This window comes from Balaenoptera musculus, chromosome 5, assembly GCF_009873245.2.
Source record: "Balaenoptera musculus isolate JJ_BM4_2016_0621 chromosome 5, mBalMus1.pri.v3, whole genome shotgun sequence".
Classification (NCBI taxonomy): Eukaryota; Metazoa; Chordata; class Mammalia; order Artiodactyla; family Balaenopteridae; genus Balaenoptera; species Balaenoptera musculus.
Window position 1 is genome coordinate 63,520,172 of NC_045789.1, and position 16,756 is coordinate 63,536,927.

Below are 16,756 nucleotides of genomic sequence, written 5' to 3' on the forward strand. Positions count from 1 at the left end.
GGTGGCGCAGTGGTTGAGAGTCTGCCTGCCAATGCAGGGGACACGGGTTCGGGCCCTGGTCTGGGAGGATCCCGCGTGCCGCAGAGCAACTAGGCCCGTGAGCCACAATTACTGAGCCTGCGTGTCTGGAGCCTGTGCTCCGCAGCAAGAGAGGCCGCGATAGTGAGAGGCCCACGCGTCGCGATGAAGAGTGGCCCCCACTTGCCGCAACTAGAGAAAGCCCTCGCACAGAAACGAGGACCCAATGCAGCCAAAAATAAATAAATAAATAAATAAATAAATAAATAAATAAATTAAAAAAAAAAAAAAAAAAACTTTCTTCTTCCTTACACAGTTTCATTCAGGACCTGGCTCTCTTTATTTCACTTTCTCTTTCTTCTCCTTCTCCTTTACCTCCTCCCTCCCTCCCTCCCTTCTTTTTCTTCCTCTTTCTCTTCAAGGATTGATTAAAAGGAAGAGACCACCTAAGTTTACCAGGCAAGACTTATAAAAAATAAGGGAGCAAGAAAACAAACTTAGAGAGCTGAGAAAGATCAAATGAAATTGAATGAGAACTGAGTTGAGAAAGGTAAGAATGGAACATGGAGTAGCCTGGTTTGGGGACATTCATCTGAGACAGGAAGATAGGGTGAGTTGGAGGTGGGGAAAGTCTTGGGATGGACTCTCCCCACCTCAGCCACCAGGCATCACTGTGACAGCTTGGTTGCTGCCTGGGGTTGTCCACAGTGGGGAAGGGGAGGAGAGAGGCAGTGGGCAGTTAATCTGTACAGGATGTCTGCTAGACACATGTTTGTGCAGCCTGAAGTCCTTACTGGAACAAAGGCAAGGATAAATAAATAATTGAACCTATTCTGGTGTTTGTCCCTATACATTTAAATATTCGGTGACTTGTTTTAAGTGGAATCCAAACACTGTGTATGATTTAGATGGCAATGTTGTTACCCTTGGCTTGGCCTCAAGGGCTGATTTTGAGCTTTCTGCCCAAAAATGAGCTCAGAGTGAACTAAAAAGTTATTTTATCCTTAAAAACAGAAATAATTCTGGATCTGCTTTGGCCTTCTTGGAAAAAAGGCAACGTGGAAATATTTAGAAATTATTTTGGTAAAGAGTCATTTTGTCAGCTGCTCTCCTGAGATAGAACAGAACCTTCAGGAATTGAATTGCATGGTACACATGCAATTTGAGGTGATTTTGGCAGTGAAATTGCTTGTCAATGGAGTATGCGGGATGGTGGTTCTTTAGGGTGGGGACGGGGTGCAGTGCTGTTGGATCTGCCATCGTATCAGCCCCACATATTTTCACCATCCTTCACTTCCATACAGAACGTGTCCACTTGGTGTCTCTCTGGGTCAACATTTGTTCAAGGACATCTGAAGTAGCAAGGGTTTTTGTAAATGTGCAGCAAACTGGTCCTGATGGCCCTTCCTTTGCCTCTCCACCCCATCAACTCAACAGGGGTCAGTGAGTAATACAGATTTTTGTGGTATGCAAATCTTGTTGAATTCTAGGCATTGCCTGGTAGCAGAATTGACAAAATTATTTATGTTCTCGGGATGGTCCAAATATTGACTCAGCCCATCCACCCAAGGTGTTATATGTATTTCAAGAGTTGGGAGAGAGAAAGAGGAGGAACTCACAGCATGATTCATCCTAATCTTGAACGCCCTGGTGATGGCTCTCATCCAGAGTAGTCCTGGGTAGGTTCAGATTTTTTTTTTTTTTTTAAAGAAATTCACGTTCTTTATTTATTTATTTATTTATTTATGACTGCGTTGAGTCTTCGTTTCTGTGCGAGGGCTTTCTGTAGTTGCGGCAAGTGGGGACCACTCTTCATCGCGGTGCGCGGGCCTCTCACCATCGCGGCCTCTCTTGCTGCGGAGCACAGGCTCCAGACGCGCAGGCTCAGTAATTGTGGCTCACGGGCCCAGTTGCTCCGTGGCATGTGGGATCTTCCCAGACCGGGGCTCGAACCCGTGTCCCCTGCGTTGGCAGGCAGATTCTCAACCACTGCGCCACCAGGGAAGCCCAGGTTCAGATGTTTTTAAAGAATTTTTGCTCCTTCTGAAATGTTCTGCTTCATGGAATAAGGAGAGGATTGCAGGGAGATAAAACAGATCTGTTCTCCATTCAGTGCTTCAGTTTTATTACATTTAATTCTAAATCATACCATGTTTGTTGGTACAAGGATAGACACATAGACCAATGGAACAGAATAGAGAATCCAGAAAAAGACTCACACATGTATGATCAATGGATTTACCACAAAGGCGCCACTTTCAGTAGGAAAAGGATGGGCTTTTCAACAAATGATGCCAAAACAATTGGTTGTCCTTTGGGGAGAGAGTGATGAACTTTGACCTCTACTTCATAGCATACACAAAAATTAATTCAAGATGGACCACAAACCTAAATGTGAAAGGTAAAACCATAAAGCTTGTAGAAGAAAACAGGAGATCTTTAGGGCCATGGGCTACGCTTAAAAAATTTAACAGGACACAAAAAGCACTAATCATAAAAGAAAATTTTGATAAATCAGACTATATTAAAACTATGAATATCTTAGTTTTGGACTTCCCTGGTGGCCTAGTGGTTAGGATTCCAGCCTTTCACTGTGGTGGCCCAGGTTCAATCCCTGGTCAGGGAAGATCCTGCAAGCCATGCAGTGTGGCCAAAAATAAATAAATAAGTAAAATAAAGAATATCTTAGTTTGGGATTTCCTTGGTGGTCCAGTGGTTAAAAATCCATCTTCCAGTGCAGGGGACGCCAGTTCGATCCCTGGTCGGGGAACTAAGATCCCACATGCCGTGGGGCAACTAAGCCCGCATGCTCTGGAGCCCATGCACCACATCTAGAGAGAAGCCCGTATGCCGCAACAAAAGATCCCGTGTGCCGCAACTAAGACCCGTCGCAGCTAAATAAATAAATAAACAAAATTTTTTTTAAAAAAGAATATCTTAGTTTTAAAATTAGGCTGTCAGAGGAATCCATAGCATGTCTTCAAGATGTGTGACGGAAAATTAGGCTGGAGTTCTTCCGTGTGCTCTCCAGAATCTGCCCCTGGCAAAGACGGATAACTCTGCTCCCTTCTCTGCCTGTAGAGAGATGGCTGCGAGTTGAAATAAGTGGTTTGTCACAAGGCTGAGGCACAGATCTCACAGGAATCTTGCATTCCTCATGTGGTTTTGCTACGTGAGAGGCAGCTTTGTTCCCGAGCCCCTCCAATCTCTGAACACTGGTGTATTTTTCTCAGAACACTCCCTTGAGACCCCCCGAGCTTTGAGGTCATCCCACCAAGTCCGTGTGTGGGAAGGAGGACAGTCTCTCGGGGCCCTCAGAGGTGAGCCAGATCCGGTTCTGTGGTGTCCAAGCTCTTGGGGTCCCAGGGCCCTGGAGGAAGCCCGGGATGCAGTGAGGCCCAGCCCTGCTCTACCCTGCCCTGCCCTTTGTGGGGCCTTGTGTTGGTGAGGACAGACGAGGAAGCATCGGAGACAGAGCCAGCAACACACATAAACACAGCACCACTGTGCTTACCAGGTCCATGTTTGCCACAGAAAAGCCAAGACCCCTGGCCAAGATAGACGCTTCCTTTCAGACCTAGGGTTTAGAGGGAAGGAAACATGAAATATATTTGCAGCTTTCAAAACTTTGTTTTGCACATTCTTACAAAGGGGAAAAATAAAACTACCCTGAGGGATTTTTAAAAAATCAGCTTCCAATACTTTAGATGAGTGGGAAAAATCTTACATGCTGTTATCATTTCCTTTCTGTTTCAAGAAGTTAATCGTGGGCTGGAAATAGCCTGTTGCAAAAGGGGAGACTTCATGCCCTTTGAATGCTGCTTATGCCAGAAAACGTTCCAGGCCCCAAGGGGAGGTTGTCCCTTTCCCAGGACTGTGATGCAAGATGACCCTAAAGTTAGATATTTTATTCAGCTGGAAGACCCAAGGCAGTGGAGAGCTGAAATTCACAGGGAATAATTAACTCATTCTTTGAAGAAATGGTGTCGAGCTTTGGGTTCAGGCCAGGTTCGGTTCTGGAAGTAGTGCGCTGTCACCCCAGGCTCCTGGCTCTCCTTCCCTCTAACGCGGACTCTCTGAAGGCCCCTGGCGCCTGAAACCAGGCACTGTGAATTAGCAGTGGATGGGACGAGTGTCCAGCACGTTAACCAAGGAGTGGTTGTTTGTTGCCCCTCCCCCCCGAGCAGAAATACTGGTATATAAAAAAGAAAAACATTAACTATTTGGGGAATAAAATTTCACTATATTAATTGGAAAGTCGCAGAAAAGCAAAACAGCTGGTAAAGTAAAACTTATTTAAGCATGATTCGTGGGAGAAGAAAATTTTGTTAAGCAATATGCTTTCCTTCCTAATTGTTTTTTGACTGTCAAGATGTATGCATCACCAAAGAATAGCTTAAACTCCTGCTGGTGGCTGGGGTAAGCTAGGTCTGGTCTTTGCAGTTGGCTTCAGGTAATCAACAGAGGGGATAGCCTCCTAAATATAATGAGGTATTTGCTTCCTAGTAATACTTACAGGTTACTAGCACGCTGACGGATGTTAAAGACTGCTTAAAAGGATGGTTTGACTTTGTGCCCTCTCTTATAGGTCCCTCCATCGTGACGCCCCCCAAGGATATCTGGAATGTCACTGGCGCCCAGGTGTACTTGAGCTGCGAGGTCATCGGAATCCCAACCCCTGTCCTCATCTGGAACAAGGTCAGTGGCCCAGATTTCAGAAGATACCCCCGATTGACCGGCTCCTCTTATGCTGCACAGGGTAGTAATAGCCTAAAGTCCTCGGCCAGTCCAGTGCCTGCTGTTCCTTAAACTCAGGGCCTTCCGACAGTCTTCCAGACACCTGTCCTGGATCTATCAAACAATTTTACTGACCTCCAGAATAGTCCCTGCCCTGCTTTTGTTAGCAGTCCCTGAGCAGGGAGCCTTAGGAGCTGGAAGAACTATGATGCTAAACACGCATCCCACCCTCTGAGTGTGGGTGTGCATATGTGAGTGTGAGCGTGTGTGTGTGTGCATGTGTGTCGCAGTGTAACATTGTTACAAGTTAAGATTGTGAGTTCCTTGGGCGGGTTGGCTGGGTTGTCTCTAAGCCAGGATTTCTCAGCGTCAGCACTGTTGACATTTTGATCCAGATGGTTCTTTGTTGTGGCAGCTGCCCTGTGCACAGTGAGTAGTTTTGCAGCGTCCCTGGCTTCTACCCACCTGATGCCAGCAGCAGGTGCACATGTGCACACACACACACACACACACACACACACACACACACACACACACACACACTGTGACAGTTAAAAATGCCTGCAGACATTATCAGATGTTCCCTGGGGGAAAAGCCACCCTAGATTGAAAAACAATGCTCTAAGTGTCAGTTTTTCCTCCACATGATGAACAGGGCATAGAATTCTTGTAAAGATTACAAGTAATGCAGCTAAATCACTTGGCCCGTTGTCAGGTACATAATTAGCACTCAGGAGATGTTAGCTATTGTTCCTGAACATGTTTCCCTTTGAGGAGCAGTTATCTTGTATAGCTATCTTCATATTTGAAAGACAACATATTCTTAGTGTGTCTGTAGAAGGGAAGAGAAAACACTCGTTTGCCAGATCAAGTAATACTTCACAGTCATACTGTACATTATTTTACATTATTGCCCTTACACCTTTTGACTTAAGTCTCACAACAGTCTGTGGGGTAAATATCATCAAACTCATGCTAACAAAAGGGAAATCTAGTTTCAGTTAAAAGGCATAACAAGAAGCCCCTTTTCAGCTGCTTTTCTTCTCCAGCAAGCTCTAAGGTGGATGATGGTCTCTCCTGATTATCTTGTGTGCTTGGTGTCTGACCAGAGGAGCAACTTCTAGAACTCCAGGAGGGATTTTGGCTCCCATTGTCAGAACTCTTTCTGTTGCAAGTTGTAGAAACTCACTTCACACTAGTTTAGGCAAAAGAGAAAAAAAAAGGGAGGGGGGGAGGCTTCTAGCCTCAAGGGCAGCTGGATCCAGGTACACAGTGGGGTCAGAACTCTAACTCTTGGCTCTTTGATCTCAATGTAAGGGTATCATTTTTTCCTTCTACTTCAGAAAGATTCCTCCATGCTATAGGCCACAGTGTCACTGGCAGCTCCAAGGTCACATTATAATGTTTAAAGACCCCAGAGGAAGGAAAGTGCCTCCTCTCCCTGCTGCTTTGTAGAATTCCCACTGAAGGGCTCTGACCCAGGCTGGGTCACCTGCTAACCTCTGGGTCCCCCATGTGGCCGTCTGGCAGGAGTGGTGTCAGGGTGACTCTGAATCCTCCCTGGGGCGGGGTTGGGGGGGGGGATGGTGGGCAGAGATGACACCAGCTGTGCTATTACTGTCCTTTACAGCCAGAACGTCTGTTCAAGGGAGGGGTGAAATTTTACCTCAGTAAACTATTTTTTGTAAAGGGGAGGTAGGAGCAGTGAAAAGCAAAAATGCAACCGGTGGGTATGTTCCTCCTGGCCTTCAGCAAAAGCTGCTTATGCTCCTCATTGCTTATTTGGAGGTTGCTGGTTTGATCCAGGGGGTGGAGAGGTGAGGAACAACTTTTCCAAAGGATATCCATAAAAAGCTCTGTGCAGTTCTCTAGGGATACACAATGAGAAGCCGGGGTGACCCAAGCGTCCCAGGGCATGTGACCTTCAGGACCGATCTTGACAGAGAGTAATTTCTTCAGTCCTTGCTCTGCCTATCCCTCCAGCTAACGTACGCACATACCAGGGAATAAATTAGCCTCAGGAATCTTTTCCTTTAAACTTGAGGATCCTATGGGGACAGATTCCATGGGCCTCCCTGAGGGCTTGTCAACTGGGGGAGTTCGGGGGGAGGGTGGGAATGGATGGAGTGGGAGTGGGGAGGAAGAAACAGAAAAAAAAAATGTCTACAGACTTGCCAAAACAAACAAAAACCCAACTGCCAGGCTCTGCTGATTTTCTTCCACCTTCATAATGTCCTTTGCCACATGCATGACCTAAAGCAGTATTTTTCAAACTGCAGACCATGACCCGTCAGTGAGTATTGAATTTAATGTAGGGATCACAACAAGCATTTTCTTAAAAAATAAAAAATAGAACATAAAATGTCTTAGGTAAAGATACATTTAGTAAAGGTATTTCCTAAAACTTTTCCTTTGTATATTCCAGATCGCAATGCAAAATATATTTCTTACTATGGACCATGTCAAAGCACTTTGAGAGTCACTGACCTAAAGAATTAAAACAGGCCATTTGTTTTCTGCCCCACTCTCCTTGTAACCAAACTGTTTATTTATTTATTTTTGGCTGTGTTGGGTCTTCGTTTCTGTGCAGGGGCTTTCTCTAGTTGCGGCAAGCGGGGGCCACTCTTCATCGCGGTGCGTGGGCCTCTCACTATCGCGACCTCTCTTATTGCGGAGCACAAGCTCCAGACGCACAGGCTCAGTAGTTGTGGCTCACGGGCTTAGCTGCTCTGCGGCATGTGGGATCCTCCCAGACCAGGGCTCGAACCCGTGTCCCCCGCACTGGCAGGCAGACTCTCAACCACTGCGCCACCAGGGAAGCCCCCCAAACTGTTAAGGATACAGATTTATACTTAAGATCACCTGTCTAAGCCAATTTAAGCACAGAACTGCTTTTTGGACATAAATGAATCTTCGAATCCTCACTTGTTAAACCAAGGTTCAAAGAAGGTAGCATGTCTTTCTTGCTCAAGGATTCTTAGCAACAGCAGAACTGACAGGATGAGCCTTCTCTCCGAGACACTTCAGGCTACAGCGACAGTTCTATGGCAGGCCCAGCCTGGTGAGTGGTCCGTGCTATCCTGACCAGGACTTACCATGTGACCTTAACAAGTTCCAAGGTTTTTTTCAGAAAATCCCTAGCCTATAAAGATTCCAAGGGAAATATTTTGAAATGGGGCAATGAACTGAAATAGCTGAATTTACCTTAACCCTGGTAAGTCAGAAGGATGCTTACAGGGAAGGTGAAACACCAGAATTCCTTCCAAACATTTAGATGTTCCTGAGATTGAGGCTTTCTATTCTTTTCCTACCTGAACATTTCTTCAGATTAGGGCTTTCATGACCTCTAAGAATATTCTTTAGTAAAAAAAAATATATATATATATATGTGTGTGTGTGTGTGATTGTGGTAAAAAGGAGAAACTATCCAAAGATGTATAAAGAGTTCATAATAGCCTCCCACCTCCTTCCACTCCTTGAAATAACCAATGTGAACTTCCCAGGTTTTTATCTTTCTATACCCTTATTCATGCCCAAATGTATACAAACACATATTCCCAGTGTGCGGGGTGAGGTGGGGATGTAGTGTGCAATTACTCTGAAATTGCTTTTCTCAAGAAATATTTCATGGGCATCCCTCCAGGTCTGCTTCTCAAGAACTACATAATATTCCAAGTGTGGATGTACCATAATAAACACAGCTTCTGTGTTTCCAACTTTTCATCACCTTAGATAATGCTGCCTTAAATATCTGAGTATACATATCCTACATGCAACCACCTTTTTTTCCCCTATAGGATAGATTCCCCCAAAAGATGCATGACTAAGTCAAAAGATTTATTTAATTTTAGTCTTAATAGACATTGTCAGATTACTTTCTTCTTTTTTAAAAAAATTCTTTACCACCTCATTTAATAATTACGAAAATGTTAAAAAATCTGACAAGTTGGAGGCAGTGTACCTCTTAGAGCACTCCTTAGTACCCTCAATACAGTAAACATCTATTTCTTATCTACAGTGTGTTATGCACTCTGCTAATCTCATTTGTTCCTGTTTTCAAGGAATTCTGTCTGGTTTCTTTTCTTTTTAAATTGAACTATAGTTGATTTATAATGTTGTATTAATTTCTGCTGTGCAGCAAAGTGATTCAGTTATATATCTGAGTATAGCCTACATCTGCTAATCCCAACCTCCCACTCCATCATCCCTCCACCAACCCCCTCCCCCTTGGCAACCACAAGTCTGTCCTCTATGTCCGTGAGTCTGTTTCTGTTTTGTAGATAGGTTCATTTGTGTCATATTTTAGATTCCACATATAAGTGATATTATATGGTATTCGTCTTTCTCTTTCTTACTTCACTTCACATAGTGTGATAATCTCTAGATCCATCCGTGTTGCTGCAAATGGCATTGTTTTGTTCTTTTTATGGCTTGAGTAGTATTCCATTGTATATATGAACCAGATCTGCTTTATCCATTCATCTGTTGATGGACATTTAGGTTGTTTCCATGTCTTGGCTATTGTGAATAGTGCTGCTATGAACACAGGGGTGCATGTATCTTTTTGAATTACAGTCTTGTCTGGGTATATGCCCAGTAGTGGGATTGCTGGATCATATGGTAATTCTATTTTTAGTTTTTTAAGGAATCTCCATACTGTTTTCCATAGTGGCTGTATCAATTTACATTCCCACCAACAGTGTAGGAGGGTTCCCTTTTCTCCACACCCTCTCCAGCATGTTATTTGTAGACTTTTTAATGATGGCCATTCTGACTGGTGTGAGGTGGTACCTCATTGTAGTTTTGATTTGCATTTCTCTAATAATTAGCAGTGTTGAGCATCTTTTCATGTGCCTATTGGCCATTTGTATGTCTTCTTCGGAGAAATGTTTATTTAGGTCTTCTGACCATTTTTCGATTGAGTCGTTTTTTTTGTTGTTGGGTTGTATGAGCTGTTTGTATATTTTGGAAATTAAGCCCTTGTGGGTCACATTGTTTGCAAATATTTTCTCCCATTCTGTAGGGTGTCTTTTCAGGTTTTTTATAGTTTCCCTTGCTGTGCAAAGGCTTGTAAGTTTGATTAGGTCCCATTTGTTTATTTTTATTTCTATTGCCTTGGGAGACTGACCTAAGAAAACATTGGTATGATTTATGTCAGAGGATGTTTTGCCTATGATCTCTTCTAGGAGTTTTATGGTTTTATGCTTAAGTCTTTAAGCCATTTTGAGTTTATTTTCGTGTATGGTGAGAGGGTGTGTTCTAACTTCATTGATTTACATGCGGCTGTCCAATTTTCCCAACACCACTTGCTGAAGAGACTGTCTTTTCCCCATTGTATATTCTTGCCTTTGTCGAAGATTAATTGACCATAGGTGTTTGGGTCTATTTCTGGGCTCTCTATTCTGTTCCACTGATCCATATGTCTCTTTTCATGCCAGTACCATGCTGTTTTGATTACTATAGCTTTGCAGTATTGTCTGAAGTCTGGGAGGGTTATGCCTCCTGCTTTGTTCTTTTTCTTCAGGATTGCTTTGGCAATTCTGGGTCTTTTATGGTTCCATATAGACTTGAGGATTATTTTTTCTAGTTCTGTGAAAAATGTCATGGGTAATTTGATAGGGATCACATTAAATCTGTAGATTGCTTTGGGTCATATGGCCATTTTAACAATATTCTTCCAATCCAAGAGCATGGGATATCTTTCCATTTCTTTGAATCATCTTCAGTTTCCTTTATTGATGGTTTATAGTTCTCAGCATATGTCTTCCACCTTCCTGGTCAGGTTTATGTCTAAATATCTTATTTTTGGGGGTGCAATTTTGAAAGGTATTTTTTTTTACATTCGCTTTCTGATACTTCATTGTTAGTATAAAGAAATGCAACCGACTTCTGTATGGTATTCTTGTACCCTGCTATCTTGCTGAATTCTTTTATCAGTTCTAGTAGTTTTTGTGTGGACAGTTAGGGTTTTCTATATACAGAATCATGTCATCTGAGTATAATGACAATTTTATCTCTTCCCTTTCAATTTGGATACCTTTTATTTCTTTTTCTTGTCTGATTGCTGTGGTGTCAGATCATTTTCTAAAGAGATTGTAGCAGTTCACACTCTCCCCAGCAATGTTTGGATGTCATTTCCCTGCATCCTCACCAGCACTGAATATTACCACTCTTTTTAGTTTTTGTTAATGATGGGTAGAAGTATCATCTCATTATTGCTTTGTTTCCTTGACTACATTGAGAATATTTTTATATTTGAATTTTCTTTCATATGAATTACCTGTTCGTAGCCTTAGTCATTTTTCTATTGGGTTGATTCTTATTATCAGTTTGTGGCTTTTTGTACATTAGAGATACTGACCCTTTATCATGTATTACAAATATTTTTTCCTATACAACCAATTCTTTTATTTGTTTACAGTGGCTGAGGAGCTTAAAATTTTAACAGTTGTGTATTCTATTTCATCATAAAATTCTGAAACTTCACCAAAAAGGCACAGCAAATATGTTCTAAGCTGCATAAATGATCCCTGCAATTCAGTGAATGCTTGAGGTTTATCAACCTGTAGCAATCAGACTAATGCATCCTGTTTCTGTAGTCATTGGCACCTTTTTCTTAGTTATTGCTTGTTGAAGCTAAAACACAACCAGAGAGGGCTGAGATGAATTCCTGGGTCTCCCTCTGATTCTTCACCTAGTTGAGGCTCTATGGTGAGCAGTGACTTCTAGGCAGTTTTTTCCACCCTACAAACTTCTAGCCCATTGCAGATCTGTAGAATTGTATTAGAAATCACTTTTCTCAGCTCTGCCTGCATCTTTTTTTCCTCAAACCAAAAATGTATTAACAAACTCCCCTTACATAAGTGAGGCAGTAGTTTGCTTGTATAAAAATTTGCCACGTAAAAATTCTTTGCACTTCTGTATGTTTCCTACATGATATAAAACTTTTTACAATATGTTAATTAATATATGAGTTCTGTTGATATAAACATTCATTTTCCAATCAAATACTTAACAACAGTTTCTTGGCACACAGTGGGTCAGGTTAATTGGCACAGAATGCTCTTTACTGAGAGCTACATGAGCTGAGGAACAACAGCTCAGTTGCTAAGATTCACTATTTCAACGTGGTAATGTTTTTCTGCTTTGGTCACATACAAAACCTTTAAAGAATTCTGAAATTCAATATATAAAGACCAGAGACATATTACTTTAGCCAATGAATCAAATTAATACTTAAAACCATTATTTAAAAAAAAGAGAAATACCAAAACCATTATTTAAAATCATTTTTAAATAACTGTTTCAAGATCTGCACTAGTATAAACCATTTCTTCCAGCTTGGAACTTGGGAACTGAAGGAAAAAGATGCCTATTGAGTTTATCTGTTTTGTCTTTATAACATTCATATGAGAAAAACACTGAGATACCTGGTTTTCTCTCACTAATAGTGGCAATATGGGGAAATCTCAGGGAAAAAAAGAAAAGCAAACAGGCGAAAGCCAGGCATTCCAAATCAGTAATGCTAGGTATTTTTTACAGAGTAGGAGTTTGGCCTAGATTCCACATGGTTTGCAGAGTGCCAATCCTGGTGTCATGAAGCAGAAAAATAAAGGGTGGGTTTGATGCTGAGACAACAGCTTAGTAACAGCATGTGGTGGCAGTGGGCTCACAAGTAGGAGAAGCAACTCTGATGTAAAGTGTCAAAAAAAAAAAATTAGATACTATGATCTAACTCAAGATTTGCTTAATTATAAAAGAAAATGAAAACTACCTATTTGAGACTGTAAATCCTTTTTTCTAATTACAAAGGTAATATCAATAAACATCAACCTAACTCTTGAAGGCTGGGATGGAATAAACAAACATTGCTTCATGTATTCTTTGATATATATTTTTAAACCCATCATTATCACAAGCCTTAAAATATTTATACTGTGATTCAGCAGTTCCACTTCTAGAAATTTATGCTAAATGTATATGTATGGAGGGGTTACAGGTAAATTTTATTCTGTGAATTTTTATACATTTTCCAAAGTTTATATAATGAACACAGTTTACCTTTTTAAATGAGGGGGGAAGTAGGACAGTATTCTCTAGTGGCCTCAAGCCAAAGAAACCGAGTTTCTTCTTACTTCATCTTTCTGAATCTCATCATGACATGCACAGGGATAGCAAGTTTTGTCATAAGAGAACGACAGCAGCTTGTACTTGACAGGCGTTTTTGCTCTCAGGTCTTTAGTAAATCATTTGATGAACCCTTAGCCCTCAGAACAAAGTAATGGTATTATTGGCTTTGGACTCAACCTGTTATTTTCCATTGATGAGGCTGTTGCAGGAAGAGTCCCAAGAGTTGAGCGCTTACACAAGGTCCCAAGTATCAAACCTAGGACTCGGTGACAGTTTATCAAAATGGCATATGGCAAACAAGACCCAACACTGAGAAGCAGAATTTACAAGGGCATGCGTTAATGATGGTAGCCAGTGGCAGGAAAGTGTGACAGTCTGTATTCCCCAAAAATGCAGAAAAATACATTAATTCAAAATATACATGCTTAGAGGGAAACTGACAGGAAGAAGTAAAAAAAAGAATGTATATTTTACGTAAGTATTCAGGAAAGGGTAATATGGAAATTGCTGGGTTTAATCCAGTTAGGAAGTCTGATGTATATACCCTGTGCAATTCTAGGAATGCTGACCACTTCCAAGTTGATGATTCAGTGCAGAGAACTCAGACTATATCCCCCCCACCCGCCTTTTTTTTTGCAGGTTAAAAGGGGTCACTATGGAGTTCAAAGAACAGAACTCTTGCCTGGTGACCGAGACAACCTGGCCATTCAGACCCGGGGTGGCCCAGAAAAGCATGAAGTAACTGGCTGGGTGCTGGTGAGTACCAAGAGCTAGCAAGGATTTCACTCTTAGGAACAGACACAGCAAACCAAAGGTGCCTGATGTACTGCCAGGCTCAAAGTATTCGCCTGCCATTCCACATCTCTTTAGAACAGCCTTACCATGAGCTGTTTCTCTTTCAAAGGAAACTAAAAAAAACAAACAGCTGGGGTTTATTAGGATGTTTTGGAAACCACCAAAAAGTAAGTGAGAACCAACTTTTTTTTCCCCTAAGAGTTCAAAGCAAAATCCTCAAAGGGAACTAATGACCCAAGCATTATTTTAATCAATTATTGATTATTTTACTTGACCTCTGATAGCCATGGACACGCATGGATAGTACTTAGATCACATACCCTACACCAAGGTCTCCCTCAAACAAGGATATGTGCACCTATCCTGTTTTTAACCTATGCACTGTGACCTAAAGTTGTCCATGACAACTTTACCTCATAGTAGGAATCCTCCTGGCAGACCAAATATGATAGCTATATAATTACTCCTAACACAAGACTTGCACTGTTTCTAGCAGTAGAAATACTTTGCTATGAAACCCCTGGTCATGTTAGGAAACTTATGAAATAATGACCTAATTGAAGCCACAGGAAAAAAGTTCACTGCCATAGAGAAACTAAAGATCCTTTTTCTTTCATAGGTATCTCCTCTTAGTAAGGAAGATGCCGGAGAATATGAGTGCCACGCATCCAATTCCCAAGGACAGGCTTCGGCATCAGCAAAAATTACAGTGGTTGATGCCTTACATGAAATACCAGTGAAAAAAGGTAGGTAATAAATCTCATAACCATTTAAAATGACTAGTGCTTTTGTTTAATAAAGGACAGAACCAAGTATGAAAGTATCAGACATAACTCTTAATGAAATTCTGTGATGTTAGGAATCCACAAGGGAAGGGCATTAAGTATGTAATCAAAATGCAGAGTGCCTGGCTCCAAAAGAGCATTCAGTGGTTGATGGAATGCTATTATTATGATGCTATTATTATGACTCAGATGCTTTCACTTTATCTTTCTTACACGTAAGAGTCAAACCTGATTGGAATGGTTTATATTTCCCATAACTTTCTATCTTCACAGCATTTTCCTTGGTGTTGTGACTATTATAGTAAATTCCCATTTAAAAGGAAATGATTGTAGACAATTCTGGTCCTTCACTTTGAGCTTTTATAAGAAAAAACCAGAAAGAGTATATTGGCAAGTACTCAATTCTGTTCTGCCTCTATCCACTTCACTGTCAAAAGCTTCCTCTTAAGCATCCACCCTGGCGGTATGAGAGTAATGCTACTTTACATTTATATAGTTCTATTAGACTGATGTCTGAATTGGTTTTTCCTTAAGCCAAAAATAACGAAATTTACTGTCAGCATTTGTCAAAACCATTCCACTGTGTGGATCACTCAGCTGTGGTACGAAAGGAAGAAATATCAAGTAAAGATGTGTTTGGTCAGATTCTCTTCAGCCAAGATGTGTAAAGTCAAGTGATGAAACAAACAGCAGTAGCTAAGAGTCATGTGTTTGAGTCTCAGCTCTGCCACTAATTATTCCACTTTAAATTCTGAATGAGAACTGGATGACAAAGGAAAGTTCCTTGGCCTCTCTGGATCTCACCTGAAACATGCTTCTCCCAGTTCTATAGTAAGGTCTGTCACTTACAGATAGACAAGTACAACAAGATCACCTTCCACATCTAAAATCATATGGCTCAAATTCCAAAAAGCACTCCCACCATATCATTTATAGTTACTCACACATCCTTTATCCCCACATTTTAACATCTTCATTTATTTGGAAACACTAAACTACCTCAAAATTAGAAAGTCAACCATGTCCATATATGTAACTAATTTTTATCTTTTCTTTTTAAACAGGTGAAGGTGCTGAGCTGTAAACCTGCAGAATATATTAATCTGCATAGCTAAAAGTAGTCATGGGTAACTACAACCCCTGTTCTTGCCTAATAACCAGTTTCTTTTCATCCAGTCCACTAACAAACAAACACTTTAGTTATATTCACTGGTTTTACACCATGAAATACAAAATAAAGATAACACATCAAGACTGTCTACAAAAATTTGTCTATTTACAGAAGAAAAGCATGCATATCAAACAAAACAAATAAAATGCTTTTTCTCATAGTGCAAGTACATTTTTGTTGTTTTAAAATTTTTTTAAAAGCTATATCATAGAAACTAGAAACAAGACACAAAGAAAGATTTTTAAAAGAGCTAAACACTCATCATTCGAGGTGCAATACTCATAGACATGAGTTCCTGAAACAACAGTTTGCATGCATACGGCATTCGCACCAAAGAGATCTGGGGGAGAGAGGAGAGAGAGAGAAAAAAAAAAGGTAATTAGCAAAGCTGTATTGAAGCGACCCCACTTCCCTACCCCAGAAAAAGCTAAAGACTTGGTACTGGAGGTGATGAACAAATGAGGCTGATAACACTCATCCTGCCTTGGCCTTTGGTGGCTCTTCTAAAAGGCTTTGGTATTCTGCCCTTTCTGCCAGATATAATTTATATTCACCCTTCTCAATTAAAAGGTTTAACAAAACTCATTGTTTAAAATTCTTTGTACAAGGCCTTATTATTATTTCCAAAAGATTAACAGCTTAGCTTAGAGAAATTACCACACTAAAACTTAATTAAACTAGTTTTTAGAAAAACAGAATTGTTACCTTTTTCCTCATTTAAAACTAGGAATCTTAAAGAAGCATGCTATCAAAATTGTGAAAATGCCAATCTGTTCCACCACACTAAATCTGCCTGGATGATTAGGCCAACGTGGTTATATCCTGAACAGATATCAACTGTCAGTAAGGTCTGTACATACCTGGGTTTTATTTCGGCAGCCCCTGCATTCATATGTATGGGTCCTGGTGTTAGCGATCGCCATTATTCCACAAAGATTGCAAACATGAACCTGATATGGATCTGATGCCTCAAACAATCTTTCCCTTAAAAACTGCGCTGCTCCATGGGCAATCTGACAATCTCGTTCCATTTCTCCAAAACGCAGGCCACCATCACTGTCATGGAAAAAACAACAGACTATTTTGTACTGATTTTCTGTTATCAACACCACTTTGACTA

At 41.0% G+C, this 16,756-nt stretch overlaps 2 protein-coding genes across 2 annotated transcripts in view; one reads left to right on the forward strand and one right to left on the reverse strand.

The window, feature by feature from the left end:
• IGFBP7 (insulin like growth factor binding protein 7) overlaps positions 1–15,796 on the forward strand; it is a 75,322-nt gene extending 59,526 nt beyond the window's left edge. The window contains exons 2-5 of the mRNA XM_036852917.1: positions 4,607–4,716; positions 13,525–13,641; positions 14,300–14,426; positions 15,530–15,796. Of these exons, the coding sequence (XP_036708812.1) occupies positions 4,607–4,716; positions 13,525–13,641; positions 14,300–14,426; positions 15,530–15,549 (374 nt within the window). The 3' untranslated portion in view covers positions 15,550–15,796. The remainder of the gene's footprint in view (positions 1–4,606; positions 4,717–13,524; positions 13,642–14,299; positions 14,427–15,529) is intronic.
• Positions 15,578–16,756, reverse strand: part of POLR2B (RNA polymerase II subunit B) — a 46,850-nt gene continuing 45,671 nt past the window's right edge. Inside the window, exons 24-25 of the mRNA XM_036852914.1 lie at positions 16,497–16,692; positions 15,578–15,976 (exon numbers count right to left, since the gene is read on the reverse strand). Coding sequence (XP_036708809.1) covers positions 15,887–15,976; positions 16,497–16,692 — 286 coding nt within the window. The 3' untranslated portion in view covers positions 15,578–15,886. The remainder of the gene's footprint in view (positions 15,977–16,496; positions 16,693–16,756) is intronic.